We start from the raw sequence: 24,328 nt of genomic DNA, 5'->3' as shown, positions 1-24,328 counted from the left end.
ATTCTGTGGTCTTTAACTGTCTACTATGCACCCTGCACAGTTCTAGGGGTTGGGGATTGAGGAATGCACTAAGCCTACCTGCCTTCATAGAGCTTACATTCTAATGAGGATGATAACATTTAATAAAATAAGTAAAATATATAGTATGTTAGGTAGTGGTAAATGTGAAGGACATAGAGTTAAGCAAGGAAGGGAGATATAAACTGTTGTGGGAGTTTTGCTCAAATTTGTGATAAGCTTGACAAGGAAGACCTCACTGAGAAGATGGCAGCTGAGTAAAGGCTCACAAGGGACAAGTTGTATGACTATCTGAAGGAAGAATAGTCCAAGCAGAGGAAAAGAGCATGTGCAAAGGCCCTGAGGCAAGAATGTGACTGGTGTGTTGAAGAAACCATGAAGAGTCAATAAAGCTGGTGCAGAGTAAGAAAGGAGATTAGTAAGATGAGGTCAAAGAAAGGAATGGGGAATGAGAAGCCAGGTCATGTAGGGCCTGAAGGGTTACAGTTAGGGCTTTGCTTTTTACTCTGAATGAAGCAGGAAGACTTAGAAAAGTCTTGAGATTTGAGAAAAGTAGTGTCATTATCTATGTTTTAACAGGATCACTTTGGTGCAAGGGTGGAAGCAGGCAGTACAAAGAGGACTGAAATAATCCAAGTGAAAGATGACAGTGGCATAGACCAGGGTGGTAACAGAGGAGGTTATGAGTAAAACTGTGTATATAATTTGAAGGTAGAGCTTACAGGATTTGCTGACAGGTCAAGTGTAAAATGTGAGAGAAAGAGAAGAATCAAGAATAAACTCAAGATTTTAATCTGAGTAAGAGACTAAATGAATGAGGAAGATTCTAAGAAGAAAGGTTTGGAGGGTAAATTGAGAGCTCAGTTGTGGACACTGTAGTTTGATAGTCTTGTTAGATATTTAAAGTAGAGAGATCTTGCAGTAGTTTTACATGTCCAGAGATCCAGAGGGTAGAAAATTCTGATCTGAACATATGATTTGGGCAATCACCAGCATTCTGATTGTATTTAAAGCCCTAAGACTGGACCAGCTCATCTAGGAGTGAGTGTAAATAGAAAAGAGACTAAGTCCACAAACCAAGCCCTGGGTTTTGTGGATTTACAAAATTTTGGAATTTGAAGAAATGAGGAAAATATGCAAATTTCCTGCCAGAGGGTTAGGAAGAAGATCATGTAAGTGAAGAAAGTGCTTCCAGGAGGAGGGTGTGATCTTGTCAAATGACCATTGAATTCAGCAACATGGAAGTCACTGATGACCTTCATAAGATCATTTGTTTTGGAGTGGTGGGGACAAGAATGGTTTCAGCAGATAGGGTGAGGAGAAAAACCATAAAGAACATGTATAGACAATACTTCTGAAATTTTTTTACTGAAAAGGTAAGAAGAAAAAGGTTACACCTGAAAGAAAACCTGGGATCAGTATGTTTTGTTTTATGGTTTTCAAACTGGAAGAACTAATAGCATTTTTCTTTGCAGAGAGGATTGATCCATCAGAGAGAACGAAATTAAGATGCAGGCGAAAGTGGGAAATAGCTGGGTCAATGTTCTTCAGTAAGCCAAAGGGTAAGATATTTAGTAAACAAGTGGAAGATTTGACCTTGGCTAGAAAAATGGCCTCTTCATCCACAATAACAGGAGGGAAGGCCAAGTAAATGGTATCGATAAAGAGGAGATAGAAGTAATAGTAAAAACTTGTAGAAGTTCTCTGAACACTTCAATCTTCTCAGGGAACTAGGATGCAAAGTAATGGGCTAAGAATGAAAATTAGAGAGAAATGAATGGAGTTGAGAAGAGAGAAAGTGTAAAATAATAATTAGAAAATTAAAAGTAAATGAGAGGGGGTGGGGGCTGGGGGGGTTAAGTGTCTGCCTTCAGCTCAGGTCATGATCTCAGGTCCTGGGATCGAACCCTGTATCAGGCTCCCTGCTCAGCAGGGAGTCTGCTTTTCCCTCTGCCCCTCCCAACCTGTGTGTGTGCTCTCTTTCTCTCTCAAATAAATAAATAAAATCTTTTAAAAAAAGTAAACGACTATGGGAATAAAATTCAGAATGCAATCAAGGGGATAATTTGGTGTTTTAAGCATGAGGAGGGATGTGAGGTCTCTGAGGAAAACAGGAATAATGGAAAGGCAATAGAATCACTAGCTTAAATTTCCTATTGGGACTGTTGGATTGGTTACATGAGAGAATGAACTAGAAAGAAAGGAGATTATGGTTGGGGAGTGAGAAGTTTGAAACTGAAAATAAGGAAGTGCTATTACTGGTAATAACAAGGTAAAAGTTATGACTACAGCAGGTAGTGCCTAAAGAGAGTAGGAATAAGATCACTGAAGAAGAGGAAGTCAAAATCCCAGATATTGGTAGATCAATCCATAGTATGTGGTTTCTAGTATCAAACAACTGATATCTGATTATACAAAATTTGATTAAGGAGATCACTATGCCTCAATCAATGTGTGTGACAAATTCAAATCTAAGAGTAAAAAACATGTGGGGGGTGACTACTAAATAGAATACTAATTTACAATACCTATCAGGTATTATAGATTTGGATTTGATTATTCCTATCCATTAACAAATACTCCTATTTTTCTTTCTTAAAACAAAACAAAACAATCCTCCAGCTTTCATTGTATTTTGACTACATGTAAAAACTTTAGCAACTTAAAAATTATATTTAGGACTTTGATCAAAAAAGCTGCTCTAATTTTTACCTCCACCTTGCTTGGAATTGTCTAGTGGTTTTCTACCAAGCACAAAGAAAAGCAAAGAATAAAAAATCATCCTATTATTGTTAAATATCAATTGCACTCTAAACAGAGATAGGAGAAGAAATGTAATTAAGAGTGATTTGTCTATGATATTCACAAAAAAGTTTTAAAATAATACACTTTATTCACATTGTTTTGGAAAAAGCCTTAGTGAGAATATTTCTTTCATCTCTAATAGTGTAATACTCAAGCATTGCAGTATATTAAGAAATAGTTATACATCCTATCTACATTATGAAAGGAATCTCCCTGGAACCTGTATCAGCACATTTAAAATTTCTTTGAAGTCAAGAAATTCAGGGCGTCAGTGCTGGAGGCATTACTTCTGGTCCTGTTTACGTTCTGCCATATTTGCTTTATCTTGAGCATGTTACACTTGAGCACGTAAGAGTAAGGCCTTATTTTAATATTTTTAAAATGTGGACAATATCCTGCAGGGTTGTTTTCAGGATTAGAGATGATTTATGTGACATACTTAGAGCAATACTAGGCTTAAATTGATCTTCAACCAATAGTAGCAACAATAGTAATACATATTAAGACTGAGTTGATAAGAGGCAAACGTAGTTCTACTGTTTTCTAGAGAAGTAAATTTTAAATGAGATCAATTATACTGGGCTCAAATAACAATAGTCTTCCTGTTATATAACGCACCCCACAAAAAATGAAATAAAAATTCTTCTTTTTCTTTCAGTGGGATAGTGTAGTATATGTGCTAGCGAGGTAAAGGTGCAAAAGAAAAATTTACTATCTCCTTAAATGTAAAAATGTTTTAAGAATCTGCATGTTATGATGTTCTCAAGAAAAAAGAATGATATGTATTTCATGTGAGTCTAATGATCCCTCTTAAAATAAATGTGATACACACACTTTAATTATTTCATAATAATGTAAGCTTTGGTCATGCATGCCAAAATTCTTAAATAACTCATTTTCAGAACTTGAAAACAGGTAATTCATATATTACCACACAATATTATCTGAAGAAAAAGTTGACAGAAAATACATCTTAGTTTCCATAATTTTACTGGCACACTTAGAAATTCCCAGAATATCACTAAAATGGCTAAGGTATTTAGCTTTCTATTACATTTTGAGAAACTTTATAATTAGCACAAATTACTAAGACCATAAAACTACTGAAGGAACAAGCAAATACGCAGTAGGCATATCATTTAAAATATTGCTGGGAAATTCCAGTTATAAGCCTATATTGTTTGGATAGACTGTATGGTTATAGTGTCTTTGTCCTTTATTATAACTTAAAATTTGGTGCTATTAAAAGACATTCACATAACAGTAATTTTAAGAGAAGCACTTTTTGAAAAGTATTTATATGATACCTACTCTTGGCCCCAGTTCTCCAAAGGGTCCAACTGGTCCTTCTTCTCCCTTAAAAAAAAAAAAAATCAGAACATATCATGGCCTGAAATAAGTATTTAAAAAGGTAAACCCTTATTCTATTTATTCTGAAATCTGAAACTCACTGAGATGTGATGAAAATAATGCTGTGACTTTCTTGTATTTTTTCTAAAGATTTTATTTATTTGAGAGAGAGAGAAAAAGAGAGAGAGACCAAGCAAGAGTGGGGGGATGGGCAGAGGGGCAGAAGGAGAAGTAGATTCCCCGCTGAGTGGGGAATTGGAAGTGGGGCTGGATCCCAGGACCTTGAGATCATAACTTGAGCCCAGGTCAGATGCTTAACCCACCTACCCACCCAGGTGTCCCAACTTTCTTGTATTTTACTGTGCCATCCCATAACATTTTAATATTTTGAGTAACAACCCCACATCTACCCTAAAGGGGACATGCACTATTTGACTGTTTTTAAATAGGTAGATGATAAAAGTTATATATAGAAAGTTGAGAATGAATAAGAGTGAAAGTGATTAGGATATCTATCACAAAATCAAGAGAGCTGAAAGGGGGTTAATATCTAAAACATATGAAGAACTTATACAACTCAACACCAAAAGCCCAAATAATCCAATTAAAAACGAGGACCTGAATAGACATTTTTCCAAAGACAACATACAGATGGCCAACAGACATATGAAAAGATGCACAGCATCCCTAATCATCAGGAAAATGCACATCAAAACCACAACAAAGATTAAGAATCACTGAAATCATAAGTTAAGGATAACCTTTACTTTCTTGCACTCAGTATTTCTCCCATCCAGAGAGGAACTCAATTAAGTTCTTAATAGATGGAAATCAATATATCTTGGTATATTAAAAAGTTATTGGTACAGGACATGTTTGCTCTTGGCACATTTTAATACTTCATTCATTCAATAAATATGGTTTTGAGTCTTAGTTCTGTTTTCAGCCTTAGAGATACAAAGGTATATTGGATCCTACCAAATGGAGTTAATATCTAGAGATTCTTCTTGACTAACTTATAGTATTGGGGTGAAACCAGTTATAATGTCATAAAAAGGCAAAATCTTGTGCATTCTTCTAAGGATCAAAAAAATTTATGAGTGGATAGAGAATAAACATCAAAAAAAGAATTTTTATATATTATTCTCTAAGAAAATTAAAAACTAATAAATTTTTTATTACATTTATTGACATATTTTCTAAAACATACTGACTTTTCAACTTTAAATAAAAAGTTGATGTTACCATATCTGAATAGCTTCCATAGACCTATTTAGCAACATGTATTCTATTTTATTTATTTGATCAACAAACATTTTGCTCAATTCACAATTCAATTAAAATAAAATTTACTAGGTCACAAATATAAAACAGATACAAATAGTAAATATATATTCTAGTATATATGAGTGAGATTCTAGCTCATATTCTTCAGATATTCCATGGAGGTCACCGACATAAATTACTTAATGAATTTACAACACTGAAGATGATTCCCAAATCCCATTCCATAACTGCCAATATAAAATGATAACCTGAAATCCTCTATGGCAAAAACGGTCCACACTAAAGCAATGTTTTTCTTTAAACAAAAAATAAAAAGGGAAAATTTGAACTAAAACAACTGCTGACTGGATATTTATTTCTTCCATACCTGAAGTCCTTTGAGACCAGGCGGTCCAGGAGGCCCCCTATTTCCAAGGAGTCCCTATAAAAGCAACATAAGCACAAATAATAACTTTATCCCAATTAATATTTTTCATTCAGCATTAATCTGGAGATGGCAAATACAATTTGGTACCATTCCTTTTCCATTATTAAGTTATCAAAATGAGGTCAGAGGGTAGGTGAGCAGGAAACTACAGGACATCCAAAAAATTGGGAAAGGTGGGATAAACGTATTTTTTTTAAGTATGTTGGTGTTCAAATAATCTTCTCAGTATGTTACTCTTCAACCAGACACTCAGAAAAAGTACTTCTAAATTTAAAGCAATGAGTGCAATTGTTAATTTGATAATAGTACAATAAATACATAATAGAGTATCCACAAAGTCTAAAAACAGATGGAAGCGATATGTGCTATTTAATATCTGTTAAGAGACTAGCAGAATCCAGAACACATTATTTGCACTACATGTTCCTCAGCTTATTTCCCTTCTTAATACAAGCTGGTAAAAAGAGGGCAATTTGCAGAAGAAAGTAACAATTTGAATGTGATTAGGAATTTCACGATTAAAAAAACTCTTGTTAATCAAAATCAAAATCAATGTTTTTAAAAATCAAATGCTCTCTGAATAAAAATTCATTAAATCACTTAAAAAAAAACTTTCTATTCCAGAAAACACCCTACAGTATCTATTTAACATGGTGACATTTTTCTTATTCAGTTCTGTTCCACTAACTATACAATGTGTCAGCAAAGTTTTAAGTAAATCTCTTTTAAAAACTACCTTTTGCATTATTACTTTTAGTGATTCTATAACCATTAAAAGATTTTTTCTAATTTTTAAATGTAGTAAATAACTATGCCAAATAGTGAACCTATCCAGGTGGGTTTAATCTTTAGTTCCAGAATGCAGCAGAGTGATAAACTGCACAAGAATCTTGTCTTCATATTATACCTTGCTCTATCATTGCTATGTTCTAATATAATCAAAAAATGAAAAACTCTTGGTCAGTTTTACAGTCTATAATATAGTATCACAAGCTTATGTATATAGCACCATTTAAGAAACTGTATGAATTTAGGCAATAACATTTTTGTGCAGCTATCTTATTTATTTATTGGAAGAGATGGATTAGATTATTGAAATGGGTGTATGTTCTTTGATGCAAGTCCAACATACATTTGCAAAAGCATCCTAATTTTACTTAGGGAAACACTTTCTCTTCACTCAGCCCACATGATTGAGGGGAGGTGAGTCCACCCCTGACTAAATTTGAAGGTTGACATGTGACATGTACCTAAGTCAGTCAGCGTATTCTATACCCTGGAAACAGTGATTAGTTCAGTAATGAGCCAGAAACCCAATTCAGTCTAACCAAAGGAAATTTTAGACTACAGTGGAACAGCTGGGAGTGGCATTAAGGATGATGTAAACCTCTTTGACATCGCCCACAGCAACTTCTTTCAAGATACATCTCCAAAGGTTAGTGAAACAAAAGCAAAAATGAACTTTTGGGACTTCATCAACATAAAAAGCTTCTGCACAGCAAAGGAAACAGTCAACAAAACAAAGAGGCAACCCACAGAATGGGAGAAGATATTTGCAAATGACACTACAGATAAAGGGCTGGTATCCAAGATCTATAAAGAACTTCTCAAACTCAACACCCAAAAAAAACAAATAATCAAGTCAAAAAATGGGCAGAAGACATGAACAGACCCTTCTCCAAAGAAGACATACAAATGGCTAACAGACACACATGAAAAAATGTTCATCATCATTAGCCAACAGGGAAATTCAAATCAAACCCACACTGAGATACCACCTTACACCAGTTAGAATGGCAAAAATTGACAAGGCAAGAAACAACAAATGTTGGAGAGGTTGTGGAGAAAGGGGAACCCTCTTACACTGTGGGTAGGAATGCAATGCAAGTTGGTACAGACACTTTGGAAAACAGTGTGGAGGTGCCTCAGAAAATTAAAAATAGAGCTACCCTATGACCCAGCAATTGCACTACTGGGTATTTACCCCAAAGACACAGATGTAGTGAAAAGAAGGGCCATATGCACCCCAATGTTCATAGCAGGAAGGTCCACAATAGCCAAACTGTGGAAAGAACCAAGATGCCCTTCAACAGATGGATAGATAAAGAAGATGTGGTCCATACATACAATGGAATAGTACTCAGCCATCAGAAAGGATGGATACCCAACATCTGCAACAACATGGGTGGAACCGGAGGAGATTGTGCTAAGTGAAATAAGTCAAGCAGAGGGACGCCTGGGTGGCTCAGTTGCTTAAGCAGCTGCCTTCGGGTCAGGTCATAATCCCCAGGTCCTGGAATCGAGTCCCGCATCGGGCTCTCCGCTCAGCAGGGAGCCTGCTTCTCCTTCTGCCTGCAGCTCCCCCTGCTTGAGTTCTCTCTCTCTCCAACAAATAAATGAATAATATCTTAAAAAAATAATAAGTCAAGAAGAGAAAGTCAATTATCATATGGTTTCACTTATTTGTGGAACATAACGAATAGCATGGAGACATTAGGAGAAGGAAGGGAAAAATGAAGGGGGTGGAAATCAGAAGGAGAGATGAACCATGAGAGACTATGGACTCTGAGAAACAAACTGAGGGTGTTAGAGGGGCGGGGGTGTGGAGATGGGTTAGCCCAGTGATGGGTATTAAGGAGGACGGTGATGGGTATTAAGGAGGGCACGTACTGCATGGAGCACTGGGTGTTATACGAAAACAATGAAGCGTGGATCACTACATCAAAAACTAATGATGTATTGTATGGTGACTAACATAACATAATAAAATACAATTAAAAAAAAAAGATGATGTAAACCTAAAGAGTGGGAAACCAGGAAGCGGAGAGAGCCTGAGAATGAAATCCATAAATTAACAAATGAAAAGAGCAGGAGTAATTGGATTCTAATGATATTGTTTCTGGTCCTGGATTTAGTTGTTTGAATTCCTAAACTTTTCTCATATTTATATAATCACGCTTAAATTGTTTTCATCATTACAACTGAAAGAATTCTGACTGATAAAATGATTTCTAACTCTTTAATATCCAAAATACTCTTCTAGATCTCTAAGTGATACGTTTTAAGTATTTAGACCGACTTAAGGTATGGAATCAGAATGCTCTGATATTTCCATTCCATCACAGGACAGTTAATGCTTAATTATTTAATTCATAATCATTCATTTTTTCATCCAACATTTATTGCTTTTCTACTATGCATTAGGTCCAATAAACAGCACATTAGGCCCTGAGTATACAAAGATGAAGCACAGTTCCTATTCTCAATGAATTCATAATTTCTTAAGGATGATGACACTTTAAAATAAAAATTAGTAAATAAGAGTTGTAATAGAAGTAGAAGCAGAAGGAAAGTATAATGGGAACTTACATGAAAGAGCAAAATCTTTTCTGGGAGGGTCAGAAATTTTTAAATGTTTGCGAATAATTTTATGCTTAGTTATGATAGGCTAATAAAAACTTACAGCATAAAATAAGCAGACACCACACAATTATTAACAACTTCTGGGGCTCAAAAGATATTGACAAATATACAATTTTAGATTATTGTATATGTGTAAGAAACTGGCTCAGCCCCATATCCAGGGTGTAACTAGCAGGCGGCTGAGTGATCAAAGAAAACTAGGTTCCCCTATTCTCTCATCGCAGCTATTTACTTTGCACAAGTGGTACCACTGTCCAAGACACAAAAAATGACTTCCAGGAAACAGATAAACTCTTTTTTCTCTCTTCCAAGACCAATTTACAAACTTAAAAAGGTTATAAAAGCTGAGTTAAAAAAAAAAAGAACTAGTTATATGCTCTTTATGAGAAACACACATAAAACAAAAATACAGGGAGATTTAAAGTCCAAAAAGTAGAAAAAGATATTCAAGAGATTCACCAGCTCCAAAATAGCTGAAATAATCACATTAATGTAAGATATAACAGACTTTAAGTTAAAACAGATTATTAGAGTTAAGAGGGTCACTAAATAATGTGTTCATCAGGAAGAGATTAAAAACTCTCAATTTTTAGGCAACAAGTAAATTCCAAATACATGAAGTAAAAACTAATAGATAAATAAAGATAAATTGAGAAATCTAAAATTAGAGAGGGGAATTTTAATACATCTTTCAGAAATTAGTAGATCTAGTGGATAAAAAACAGTAGAAATAGAGAAGACTGAAATAGCAAAATTACTTGATCTTATGGCCATACGTAGAACAGTGAATCCCCAAGTTGGAGTTTACAAATTCTTTACAAGGACATGTGGAAGATTTGTGAAAATGAACCTCAAGAAAGAAAGAAGGCCATAAATGTCTACCAACAGTCATATTGATTAAACAATTATATCGACATAGTGGGTTACTATGTAGCAGTAAAAATAAATAAGCTGTAATTACATATATCAACCTAGAGCACAGGGAAAAGATAAGACTGAGTGGCAGGAGCAAATCACTGAAGATTTTATGGAGTATGATTCCATCTATATGAATTTCCAAAACAAGCAAAACAACGAATATTGTGTATACACAGATTGTAAAAGTATGGCAAAAACAAGGGAGTGGTTATCTATAAATGCAAGAAGGGAAGAGACAGATGTGATTAGTGAGGGATACTCAAGAAGCTTATAATGGTCTATTTCTTAATGTTAATACAGTTTGTTTTATTATCATTGTTTAAACTGTGTGCATGTTTCATATTTGTCATGTTAAATACACAAATTCTTTTTTCTTTAATTGGAAATATATAGAATCTGAAGTTGAGTCTGAACTTGATCCAGCTCTGAACATTCCTAGGGCTATAACCTGAGTTTCTTTATCTGTAGAATCATGTTACCATCATCATCATAAGGTTATTGCAAGAAAGAAAAGGGTACCTTGAATATAACAGGGACTCAATAATTATTAGTTTCCTTCTCCTTATGCACTGCATGTTGATTAGTGTTTTCAACAGTCTTTGAACTGATATTGCACTTATCTACTCTATATATTCACGATATTCATATTTATAATTTGCTATTGTATTCTTCCAAAAATATCTTTCATCATCTCACTCCTCTTAAAATCTTCCATAGAGTAAGAGTAGAGTTTTTGCATATAACTGGAGTTAAGGTGTTGTCAGCTTAAAATAGATTGCTATAACTACAAGAGGTTTTATGTAAGCACCACTGTAGCCACAAAGAAAGTATCTATAAAAGATACACAAAAGAAAATGAGAAAGGAATCAAAGCATGTCATAATAAAAATTCAATGAAACACAACTGAAGACAGGAAGAGAGAAGAGGAACAAAGAAGCTTTAAGACAAAACAACTGCAATTAATAAAATGTCAACAGTAAGTCTTTCCTTATTAGTAATTACTTTAAAGGTAAATGGATTAAAGTCTGCAATCAAAAGACTTAGAGTGGCTGAATGGATTTAAAAAAAGATCCAACTGTATGATATCTACAAGAGACACACTTTGGATTTAATGCCATATGTCAGATGAAAGTGAAACATGGAAAAAGATATCCCATGCAAATGATAACCAAAAGAAAGCAGGTGTGGCTATACTTACATCAAACAAAACAGACTAAGTCAAAAACTGTCATAAGAGACAAAGAAAGACATTAACTAATGACAAAAAGGTCAATTTGCCAGAAAGACATAACAATTATAAATAAATAAGCACCCAATATCAGATACCCAAATACATGAAGCAATTATTGACAGAACTGAAGGAAGAAAGAGAGAGAAACACAATAAATGCAAGAGATTCCAATGCCCTATTTTCAATAATTGATATAACAACCAGACAGAAGATCAACAAAGAAACAGAAGATTTGAACAACACTAAAAATCAAATGGACCTAATAAACATAAAAAACATTCCACTCAAAGCAGCAGAATACACTTTCTTTTCAAGCACATATGGAACATTTGACAGTACAGATCAAATAGATCATATTTTAGGCCACAAAACAAGTCTTAACACATATAATAAAATAGAAATTATACCAACTATCCTTTCTGACCGTAATGGAATGAAACTAGAAATCAATAGCAGAAGGAAAACTGAAAAAGTCACAAATAGGAGGAAATTAAACAACACACTCCTGAAGAACCAATGGGTCAAAGAAGAAATCAAAAGGGAAATTAGAAAATATCTTGGGACAAATGAGAATGAGAACACAATATGGGATGCATAAAAATAATACTAAGAGGGAATTTTAAAATGGTAAACACCTACATTAAAAAAGAAGAAAGATCTCAAATAAGCTACCTAACTCTATACCTCAGGAAACTAGAAAAAGAACAAACTAAGCCCAAGTTAAGAGGTAGAAGGAAATAATAAAAATTAGAGCAGAAATAAGTGAATAGAGGATAGGAAAACAATAGAAAAAAATCAACAAAACTAAAGGTCTTTTTTTTAATCAACAAAATTGACAAACCCTTAGCTAGACTAACAAAAAGACAAGACTTAAATAAAATAAAAAATGAAAGAGAAGCATAAGATACTAATATGAACAACTGTACACCAACATTTTGGTTAACCTAGAAGACACAGATAAAATTCCTAGAAACATATATCCTACCAAAACTGAATCATGAAGAAATAAAAAATCCAACAGATCTCTAACTAATAAGAAGATTAAATCAATAATAAAAAACCTCCCAACCAGGAAAAGCATAGAACACAATGACTTCACTGGGGAATTCTACCAAACATTAAAAAAAAAAGAATTAATGTAAATCCTTTTCAAACTTTCAAAAAGCTGAAGAGAAGGGAACACACCCAAACTCATTTTATGAGGCCAACATTACTATGATACCAAAGACAGATAAAGACACTATAAGAAAAGAAAATTACATGCCAAATTCTCTGATGAATATTGGTGTAAAAATCCTCAAAAAAAAATACAGCAAAATGAATCTGACAGCACATTAAAGAACCATAACCAAATGGGATTCATCCCTGGGATATAAGAATTGTTTATATATGAAAATCAATCAATGTGATATACCACATTAACAGAACAAAAGGTAAAAATAACATAATCATGTCAATAGATGCAGAAAAAGCATTTGACAAAATTTAATACCCTTTCATGGTAAAACACTCGACAAACTAAAAATAGGAGGAAATTATTCAACCTAATAAAGGTCATAAATGAAAAGTTAACAGTTTATATTATACTCAAGAGTAGAAAACTGAAAGCTTTCCTCTAAGATTAGGAGCAAGGCAAGAATGTTCCTTCCCACCACTTCTATCCAACATAGTATTAGAAGTCCTAGATAGAACAATTAATCAAGAAAGAAAAAAATGCACCCAAGAAGGAAAGGAAAAAATAAAATTTCTGTTCACAGATGACATCATCTTCTATGTAGAAAATCCTAAAGGTGTTACCAACACATTGTTAGAACAAATAAATGAATTCAACAAAATTGTAGAATACAAAATCAACATACAAAAATCAGCTGCATTTGTATACACTGACAACAAACAATTTGAAAAGGAAATTAAGACAATAATCCCATTTCCAATAGCATCACAAACAATAAAATACTTAGGAATAAACTTAACCAAGGAGGTGAAAGACTTGTACATTGAAAATTACAAAACATTGCTGACAGAAATTAAACATAACACAATTAGTGTAAAGATATATCATGCTCATGGACTGGAAGACCTAATACTGTTAAAACATTCATACTACTAAAAGCAATCTACAGACTCAATGCAATCCCTGGCAAGAACTCAATGGCAAATATAGAAAAAATAATTATATTATTCATATGGAACCACAAAGGACCCTGAATAGCCAAAAGATTCTTGAGAAAGAAGAATGCTGGAGGTCTCACATTTCTTGACTTCAAAATATATTAAAATGTTATAATAAAACAGTTTGGTGCAGGCATAAAGACAGATATATAGGCCAATGAAACAGAACAGATTACTCAGAAATAAAACCACACATATATGATCAAACAGTCTTTGGCAAGAATGCTAAGACTATACAATGGGAAAAAAGATAGTCTCTTCCACAAATGGTGTTAGAAAAGCTGGATATGCAAATTGGACCCTTCTCTTACACCATACATATGAATCAACTCAAAATGGGTTAAAGCCTCAAATATAAGACCTTGAAACCATAGGCAGAAAGCTCTATTACATTGGTCTTGGAATGATTTTTTGGATTTCACACAAAAGCAAAGGTAACAAAAGCAAAAATAGACTAGTAAATACTCCTGCACAGAAAGAAAACAATCAACGTAGTGAAAAGGCAGTTTACAGAATGGGAGAAAATATGTGTAAACCATAAATCTGGTAAGTGTTTAATATCTAAAATATATAAGAAACTCCTACAACCCAACAGCAAAAACCAAATAACCCAATTAAAATAATGGCCAAAGGACTTAACAGAAATTTCTCCAAATAAAACATACAAATGACCAAATATATTTTGTAAAAATGTTCAACATCACTAATCATTAGGGAGATGCAGATCAAAGCCACAAAGAGATCACCTCATACCTGTTAGAATGACTATTATAAACAAACACAAAATAAATGTTGAAAGGATGTAGAGAAATTGGAACTCTTATGCACTATTGGTGAGAAAGTAAAACAGTGCAGCCACTGTGGAAAACTGTGTGGAGATCCTCCAAAAATTAAAAACAGAACTACCATATGATTCAGCCATCCCACTTCTGGGTATTTATCCAAAAGAACTGAAAGCAGGAGCTCAAAGAGATAACTGCACTCCCATGTTCATTATGCAGCATTATGCAATAGCCTCTAGGTAGAAACAACCTAAACACTCCTTGAAGGATGAATGGATAAAGAAAATGTGGATATTCAGACTACTGGGCAATGGATTGTTACCTTAGCCTTAAAAAGAGAAGGAGGAACTTCCATACTGTTTTCCATAATGGCTGCACCAACTGACATTCTCACCAGCAGTGTACAGAGTTTCTTTTTCTCTACATTCTTGCCAACACTTGTTATTTTCTTGTCTTTTTTTTCTCCTCTTTTTAATAATAGCCAGTGTAACAGGTGTAAGGTAACATCGCATTGTGGTTTTGATTTGCATTTTCCTGATGATGAGTGATACTGAGCACCTATTAAAAAAAAAAAGAAAATTCTAACATATGCTATGTCATGGATGAACCTTGAATACCTTATGCTAAGGGAAACAAACCAGTCACAGGAGGACAAATAATGTATAATTCTACCTATGTGAGGTGTCTAAAATAGTCATTGTCATAGAAGCAGAAGGTAGGATGATGGTTGGTTGCCAGAGGTTGGAGGAGGTGGAAATACAGCGTTACTGTTCAGACTGGGTACAGACTTTCAGACATGCAAGACCAACTGGTCTAGAGATTTGCTGTACAACAATATGTATATAATTAACATTATTGTACTATACACTTAAAAATTTGTTGAGAGTAGATTTTATGTTATGTTTTTATCACTACAACAAAACAAAATCTTCCATGAGATTATTGACTTATTAGCATTTAAACTTCTCAGCTTTATATTTCAGACATGTCACAATCTGACTCCTAACTTTTTTTTAAGACAAGTGGGTTTACTTTTGCGCTCCATCCCTGTGTTCATGTTTGTACCTGTTATATAAATACTCTCATTCCTTGACTCTACCTGGCCAAATCCAACCCATCCAACTCAAAATCCTAATTTTTCTGTAAAGTTTCTCAGAAAAATTGCCATATTAGTCATTCTTTCCCCTTCCCCTGAGCTCCGTATCTGCTGCCTAGTTATGCTTTTTTAACTTTTCACATGTGGAAATCTCACACTTTCAGAAAATTACAAGTTCCTAACAGAAGACCATCTTTTAATCTTGTTTTCAAGTAATTGCTTAACACAGTACATTGCTCATTGTACAAACTCCTAAGTATTTCATAGCTGACTAAATGAAGTCTGGAGAATAAAATGATAAATAATATCAAAAACCTTGATTTAGCATATTCAATATAAGTCTTCAGGGTAGGGTCAAGGTGATCTTAGAAAACTACTTAGAGTTATACATTTTCCTCTTAGCTCACCTCTATACAGATGATCACAAGACCTATTTTAATAATTCAGTGTGAAGGTTATTTTCATATATTGTGTAACATAATTCACAAATGGTAGGCTTTCTCTAAAAACTTATCAGAGATGTTATACAATAGAAAATAATAGCTTGTTTTACCATCCCTAATTCCATAGCCAAAGTAACAACACAAATCATAATAGCAATAAATAAATTATTCCTCTGTTTACTGGAGAGCAGAGAATATTTACTGGGTACTCACTTCCTGCAGTAAGCAGCAAAGGATGTGGTTTTTCTAGTGTTGTGGGATGCTTGAAAGCAGATGGTCAAACTGGGTATCTCTTTAAAAAGGCTTGCTAAACTGTTTGTATCTATAAACACATATACAAACACACATATTTTCACAATCAATGGAATCATAATCAACACAAGTTTCCAATCTTAGTTTGAGGTTTTTAGTCAACTGGCAGAAAATGAAGAGAAAACACAAGGCTTCTTTAGAGTTGTGCCAAACTGCTCTGGAAAGAATCCAGTTGGTTTGCAAATAGGGTAACCATGTATTTCACATAGAGTGCACATAATTGTCTTGATGACCACCTTGAATAGCCTTGATGGAGCTTTAGTAATTTATATTGTCCCTCCTTTCCAAACAAGATAGGTATATTAAAATAAAGGAAGTTTTAAGATGCTTCCATGATACAGTGTACACTACCAAAGAAACTCATCATGCTAATAGGGTCAGTATGTTTGACTCTTTTTTTTTTTCCCTTCTGTTTCTAGAAACAACTTCAATAAAAATAGGAAGCACCAAGAAGAAAAACATAACCAGACCCCTCTTAAACTGTAAGACAAAAATCATGTCCCTCTTCTTTTAAAATTTTCTGGTTCTTTTCATCTTTTCTGAAATATTTTAAAATTCGGTGATATATAAACAATCAATCAGTCTAATGACATTGTTGCCGATGGGGCTTCAAGGTCATGTTTACTGAATAAATTTAGATAAAGAATCCACAAAGTGATTATTACTCATTGGAAATTCAACCACTGATATTCATTAAAATGTCTGGTTTTCAGGGTTTTTGTCCCACTTTTAAACAATGTAATTCTAAGACTAAAATAAGGAATGAGAAGGAAGTTTTAAAGATCACTGTTGTAATATTATTCAAGAGATCAGTTGGATTTCTTCAGTTCTCTGACATTTTTCTTGACAAAACTTGAAGTGAAACAAAATTTCCAAATCGAAAAGAATTTAGAAAGCTACCTGGTTCTTCTCCTAGTATGACATGCATTTTTGAAAACATTAAATTTAATTATTATTCCTTTTAAAGTAATTCTCAATTTCCTAGAGCAAAATCTGTTTCTTAATTATTTAGGCTTTCATAGCACTTCACCAACTCTTTTGTATAGCATTTCTTACAACATTTTGTGATTTTTTTTGGTATCTTTCACTAAACTTTACCTCATCCAGGGGAGGAACCATAGTTTAGAAATCTTTATAATCTCACATTTACTACTTGGCTGAAGCTCAATATTTATTAAATGAAATACTAAATGAATGGGTGAATGGTGTTTATATATGCATCAAGTTCAAGTATGCAGCAGGTGAAGGGCTAAACATTACAGGAGTTAACTCCATTCTTTATACTACCGTTCTCTCTCAACATCTCCTCATGCTACTATTTCTACTTTTAAGCTTGGTTTACTGCTATTTATTGATTATTATCACCTTGATGTCAAGCAGTTACTTCAAACTAAATATACCCAGAATGAAACTTTTTGTATTCCCCATCCTCCAAACTAGTTCCTCTCAAGTTCCCTATTTAAGTCAATGACATCAGTAACTCAAGTCATAGTCTCAGCTTCCGTAGTCTTCAGTTTTCTTTCCCCCCATCACCTTCACTTAATAAATTACCAGTTGTATTGTTTCTATTTCCAAAATAACTTTTAAATACAATTATTCAATCAATCATCTATTCAGCCAATATCTACTGCATTCCTATTCTATGCCTATGGATATTATTATGGTTATTGTGATGTTTATAAAATCAATTTGTCTCTTCTCTCAAAAGCTCATAGTTTAATAGAGGGATAAGCAATTAGCAGTTATAATATACAAAGGTAGTTGCTTAATAGATTTTTTTTTCAGGAATACAGAAAAAGGATATCTCGATCAGACTTGTAAGAAACAGCGAAAGCTTCCTGCACAATCTAGTATGTGATGTGTAAGTGTTAGCTAGATGAAGAAGGGCACAGGAAGGTAGAGAGATTACCAGACAAAAAGAAGAGCACACTGGAAGCTTTGAGATTTGAACAAGTATGCCACAGTTTGGTACTCTAAACAGTTTAGATGGAGTAATGCTTTTGGAAGAGTACTGGTAATGTGACTATAGGTAATAGAGTTAAAGAGAGAGGGTAGGTCATAAAGAGCCTTGTGTAAAAAGTAAAGAAGTACAAGCCTTAACCTGGAAGCTGTGGAGATCACTGAAGTATGTAAGCATAAGAGTGACATGATAAGATCTCTACTTTACAAACATTATTCCATCAGCAGATTGGAAGCAGATTTGAAGAAATGTGAGGCTGGAGGCTGGAAGAACATATGAAGGATTATTACTAATGCTGGTGAAAAATAAAAAGGGCCTAAATTACAACATTGGCAGTGAGAATGGTTTTAAGGGCAAAGGAGAAATTTTGATTCAAGGGAGAGATCAGTATAAAGGTGATAATTGATGGCATGAGGTTACTCAGCAGTTAGAGGAGAAGCTTTGATGTAAAACATGTGTGGAACTTGAATATTGAGGAGGAAGAGGAATATTTCTTCTATGGAGACAGAAAAGAAGGAGAAAACACTGTTCTATATACAGAAAGTTTGTAGGTGGCCAATAGGGTTGCCAGATAAAATGCAGGATGCCCAATTAAGTTTGAATTTCATATAAACAATGAATAACTTTTAGTATATGTTCCACATACTGCACTTCCATCCTCTCATAAGTTTCCTTTTCCTGAATTCCATACATGTCCCTTGTCTGTAGGCAAATTCCTACTCATCTGTTATGTCAGCTCAAGTGTTACCTTCTCTGCAAAGCATAATCTGAATTCCTTATCCCATTACTTGCACACTAATACATATTGTATATTATTCATATGGTCATTATAAAGGTTTTCTTGCATCTCTTTCTCTAGATTACAAGGTTTTTTTGAAAGTAGGGATCAACGCCTTTCATCTTTTTAGATGGTCTAGCATCTGGTACAATGGCTGTCATATAAGAGGCAGTCAATAAATATTTGCTGATTGAATGTTCTATTTCAGATCTTTATAATTCTTTTCTATCTTTTTCTGGTTTATCTCCTTGCCTTCAGTTTCCCTCTTATTTTAACCATCCTCATTGCTGAATGAAAGGTATCATTTTAAAACATAAATCACCTAGAACACTTTACTACTTAAATATCTTCGATTGTTTCATGATGTCCATGGATAAAGTGGAAATACTTTAGCATGGTATTGAATGTTTTCCACAGTTTCATCCCAAAGCTAAGTGGTTAGGAACTAAGAACTCAGACTTTGAAATCATATCTGAGTTAGAATCCTGGCTAAGTCACTTGATAGTTATATGACGGTGAGGCAAAAATTTAACCATCTGTAAAATGGGGAAAATACCTACCTCATAATGCTGTTTTGAAGATTAAATGAGATATACATAAGACATTTACTATAGTGCTATAGTACTTAACACAATAGTACATTAACAAGTACAGTTATTACTATCCTTTCCAGTTTCATCTCCTATCAGTTTCTCTATACTCACATTAATCTTCCACAGCAGCAATATTGTATTTCATAACCTGTCCCTTCTCTAAACTTCAGGCTATTTCATCCTTTCGTGTCTTTATTAACAGTACTTTATTTGTTTACAATGCTCATTCTATGTGAGTCTGCACGGTAAACCTGGATATTTAAACTTTTGTTATGGAGAGGCAATCCAAGATGGTGGCATAAAAAGACCCTGAACTCACCTCCTCCCATGACACAGCAAATTTACCACTACATATAGAACAATTCTTCTGAAGAAGAACTGAAGTCTCATTGAACAGCTTCTATACAACAAAAGATAAAGGACCACACACAGAAGGCCAAGAGAGATAAAGGCAAGGTAACAATGGGAACCCCACTCCCAAAGTGGTAACCTGTGGTAGGGAGATATATCACTGAGGGGCTCATATGCAGATTTGCCCACAATGAGGCACGGAGAAAGAGCAGTGGTTTAAAGGGAAACTAGACTGTACATAAAGGAAATCCATTTACTAACCCTAGAATGACTGTCAAATGGGCAGAAAACTGTTGGAACTCTCACCAAAATCAAAAGAGCTGGTGAGCAGCATTTTTTACATTATCCCTCCATCTTGATGGTGCAGACAAGAATAGGGTACAGGTGTTCTAACTGATCTGCTGGGGCCATCCCAGTGCACCCTGGTGTCCTGGCCCACACCAGCTCCAGCTGTCCCTAAAAGGTGGCCCCAGCACAGCATTCCCAAGGCCCCCACACCTCTGCCCACCTCAGCTCCAGCTGTGCTATTACTACAGCCTTGGCATGGTATGCTCTGGGACCCACAGCCTTTGTCTGATCCAACCATACCACCAGAGGGTTCCCAGTAGTGTGCTGGGGAACCCCTTAGCCTGTGTCTACATCAGCTCCAGCCATCCTATCAAGCCAGCCCCAGCATGGCATGCTATGAGACTATATAGCCAACACCTCACACAATGACCCCACCAATGTGGCACTGGCAGAGCTCAACCTGTGCCTCCTCAACCAGCCTGTGCCTACTCCATATGTGAACCAAAGCAGCCCCCTGCACAGCATTCCCAGAAACCCTCCTGGCCTATGGCCCCTCCAGCTCCAGTGTCCTGTTAAGATGGCCACAGTGCAATGCTTCTAAGAACCCTCCTGACCTGTGCCTGCCAAAGCTGCCGAGCACTTCTAGTGTATACAGGAGATTCTCCTACACAAGGCCCCTCCTTCAAGACCAAGAGACAGATATTCTACCTAATTTAGAGAAACAAATACAGAAACAAAATGAGGATACAGAGGAATATGTTCCAAACAAAAGAACAAGATCAAAAACTAAGAAATAAACCCTAATGAAATGGAGATAAGTAATTTACCTGATAAAGAGTTCAAAGTAATGGTCATAAAGATGCTCACCAATCTCAGAAAAATAGAGAAAAACAGTGAAAACTTCAACAGAGATTGAAAATATAAGAAAGAACCAATCAGAGCTGAAGAATGCAATAACTGAAATAAAAAATATACTAAGGAGAATCAATAGCAAATTAGTTGATACAGAAGAATGAATCAGCAAAGTGAATGACAAAATAGCAGAAACACCTAATCAGAACAGCAAAAAGAGAAAAGAATTTTTAGAAATGAGAATAACGGACCTCTGAGACAACATCAAGCATACTAATATTCACATTAGGATAAGAGAAAGAGAAAGGGACAGAAAAATAATTTGAAGAAATAATGACTGAAAACTTTCCTAACATAGAAAAGGAAACAGACATCCAAGTACAGGAAGGAATAAGAACAATAGAGTCCTCAACAAAATGAACCCAAAAAGATCTAAACAAAACATATTTTAATTAAAAATATTATAATTAAAATGGCAAAAGTTAAAGATAGAATCTTAAAGGCAGTAGAGAAGGCACCTGGGTGGTTCAGTTGGTTAAGCATTCAACTCTTGACTTCAGCTCATGGTCTCAGAGTCATGAGATCAAGCCCCATATCAGGCTCTGTGTTGGGCATGGGGCCTGTTTGGGATTCTCTCTCTCCTTCTCCCTCTCCCCCTACTACCCCCAGCTCACACATACTCTCTCTTGGTATAAATAAATAAATAAATAAATAAATAAATAAATAAATAAAGGCAGCAAGAGAAAAAACAAATAATCACATACAAGGGAACACTATAAGACTGTGGCCAATTTTTCAGCAGAAACTGTGGAGGTCTGAAAGGAGTAGCAGGATATATTGAAAGTACTGAAAGGGGAACATTTACAATGGAGAATGCTCTACCCAGCAAGGTTATCATTCAGAATTGGAGGACAGATGAAGAGTTTCCCAGACAAGGAAACTAAAGAAGTTCATCAGCACAAAACCGGCCTTAGAAAATGTTAAGGAGTCTTAAAAAAGTGAAGTCCATAATTAGAAATAAGAAAACATATGAAAGAAAGAAATTCCACTGGTAAAGGCAAATATATATGTAAATAAATAAAGGTAAAGGAGTAAATCAGCCACTTAAAAAGTTAGTATGAACATTTAAAGACAAAAATAGTAAAATCAACTATAAATATAGTAAGTAGTTAAGGGGTACATGAAATAAAAAGATGTAAAATATGATGTCAAAAAACATAAACCTTGGGGAGGGAAGAGATGTAGTGCTATTAGAATGTATTTGAACTTAAGCAACTATCAGCTTAAAATAGACTGCTATATATAAGGTCAATATATATAAACTTCACCGTAATCAAAAACCAAAATCCTACAATATATATACAAAAAATCGAGAGAACAGAATCCAAACATAACACTAAAGAAAAGCATCAAGGGGCGCCTGGGTGGCTCAGCCATTAAGCATCTGCCTTTGGCTCAGTTCATCATCCCAGGGTCCTGGGATCAAGCCCCGCATCGGGCTCCCTGCTCAGCAGGAAGCCTGCTTCTCCCTCTCCCACTCCCCCTGCTTGTGTTCCCTCTCTCACTGTGTCTCTCTCTGTCAAACAAATAAATAAAATCTTAAAAAAAAAAAGCATCAAAAGAAGAAAGGAACAGAGAAGAATTAAAAATACGACCAGAAAACGATGAACAAAATGGCAATAAGTACATACCTATCAATAATTACTTTAAATGTAAATGGACTCAACACTCCAATCAAAAGCTATAGGGTGACTGAATAGATAAGAAAAACAGGACTCATCTATATGCTGCCAACGAGAGACTCACTTCAGTTCTAAAGACATATATAGACTGAAAGTGAAAGAATGGAAAGAGATATTCCAACAAATGCAAATGAAAAGAAAGCTGGAGTAGTAATACCTATAAAAGACAAAATGGATTTTAAAACAAAGACTGTAACAAAAATAAAAGAATGGTATTCTCACATAGTGATAAAGGAGTAAATCCCAAAAGAGGAAATAACATTTATAAATATTTATGCACCCAACATAGGAGCACCTAAATCTACAAAGCAAATATTAACAGACATAAAGGGAGAAATTAACAGTAAAGCAATAATAGCAGGAGACTTTAATATCCCACTTACATCAATAGATAGATCATCCAGACAGAAAATTAATAAGGAAACACTGGCCTTAAATAACACATTAGACCAGACGAATAGCATATTAGACCAGATGGACTTAATAGATATACATATGGAATATTTCATCTGAAAACTGTAGAATATACATTATTTTCAAGTGCATGTGGAATATTCCCTATAACAGGTCACTTTATTAGGCTACAAAATAAGTTTCAATAAATTCGAGAAGATTGAAATTATATCAAACCTCTTTTCTGACCACAACATGAAACTAGAAATTGATTACAAGAAGAAAACCAGAAAAAACACAAACACATAGAGACTAACAACACACTACTAGACAACCAATGGGTCAACAAAGAAATCAAAGAGGAAATTAAAAAATACCTTGAGACAAATGAAAATAGAAACACAAGTTTCCAAAATCTATGGGAAACAGCAAAAGTAGTTCTGAGAAGGTAAGTCCACAGCAATACAGGCCTACCTTAAGAAACAGGAAATAAATGATCTATCTTTACACCTAACAGAACTAGACAATAAACAGAGAAAGCCCAAAGTTAACAGAAGGAAAGAAATAAAAAGATCAGAGTGGAAATAAATGAAATAGAGACCAAAAAACATTTTAAAAGATCAATGAAACTAAAAGCTAGTTCTCTGAAAAGGTTTAAAAATATTGACAAACCCCTAGTAACACTCATCAAGAAAAAAGAGAGCGAGCGCAAATAAAGTAAGAATGAAAGAGGAGAAAACATAGGCAGTACACTTTTTGACATCAGTCTCAGCAGGCCAGAAAGGACTGCCATGATATATTCAGAGCACTAAATGAGAAAAATATGAAGCCAAGAATACTATATCCAGTTGGGCTCTCATTGAAAATAGGAGACATAAAAAGCTTCCAGGACAAACAAAAAATTAAGAATTTGTGAACACCAAACCAGCCCTACAAGAAATATTGAAAGGGGTCCTCAGAGCAAATAGAGACCCTAAAAGTAACATAGACCAGAAAGGAACACAGACAATATACAGTAACAGTCACCTTACAGGCAATACAATGGCACTAAATTCATATCTTTCAATAGTTACCCTGAATGTAAATGGGCTAAATGCCCCAATCAAA

At 34.6% G+C, this 24,328-nt stretch overlaps 1 protein-coding gene across 1 annotated transcript in view; it reads right to left on the bottom strand.

Annotated features, from left to right (window-relative positions):
* Positions 1-24,328, bottom strand: part of COL24A1 (collagen type XXIV alpha 1 chain) — a 381,932-nt gene that overhangs the window by 196,936 nt on the left and 160,668 nt on the right. The window contains exons 21-22 of the mRNA XM_088022947.1: positions 5,828-5,881; positions 4,135-4,179 (exon numbers count right to left, since the gene is read on the bottom strand). Coding sequence (XP_087879073.1) covers positions 4,135-4,179; positions 5,828-5,881 — 99 coding nt within the window. The remainder of the gene's footprint in view (positions 1-4,134; positions 4,180-5,827; positions 5,882-24,328) is intronic.

Source organism: Eumetopias jubatus, unplaced genomic scaffold, assembly GCF_037043125.1.
Source record: "Eumetopias jubatus isolate StellerSeaLion01/CBP00866 unplaced genomic scaffold, mEumJub1_p1.0 scaffold_4, whole genome shotgun sequence".
In the NCBI taxonomy this organism is placed as follows: Eukaryota; Metazoa; Chordata; class Mammalia; order Carnivora; family Otariidae; genus Eumetopias; species Eumetopias jubatus.
Note: the sequence above shows the minus strand (reverse complement) of the source record. Positions and strands in the feature narration are given on the sequence as shown.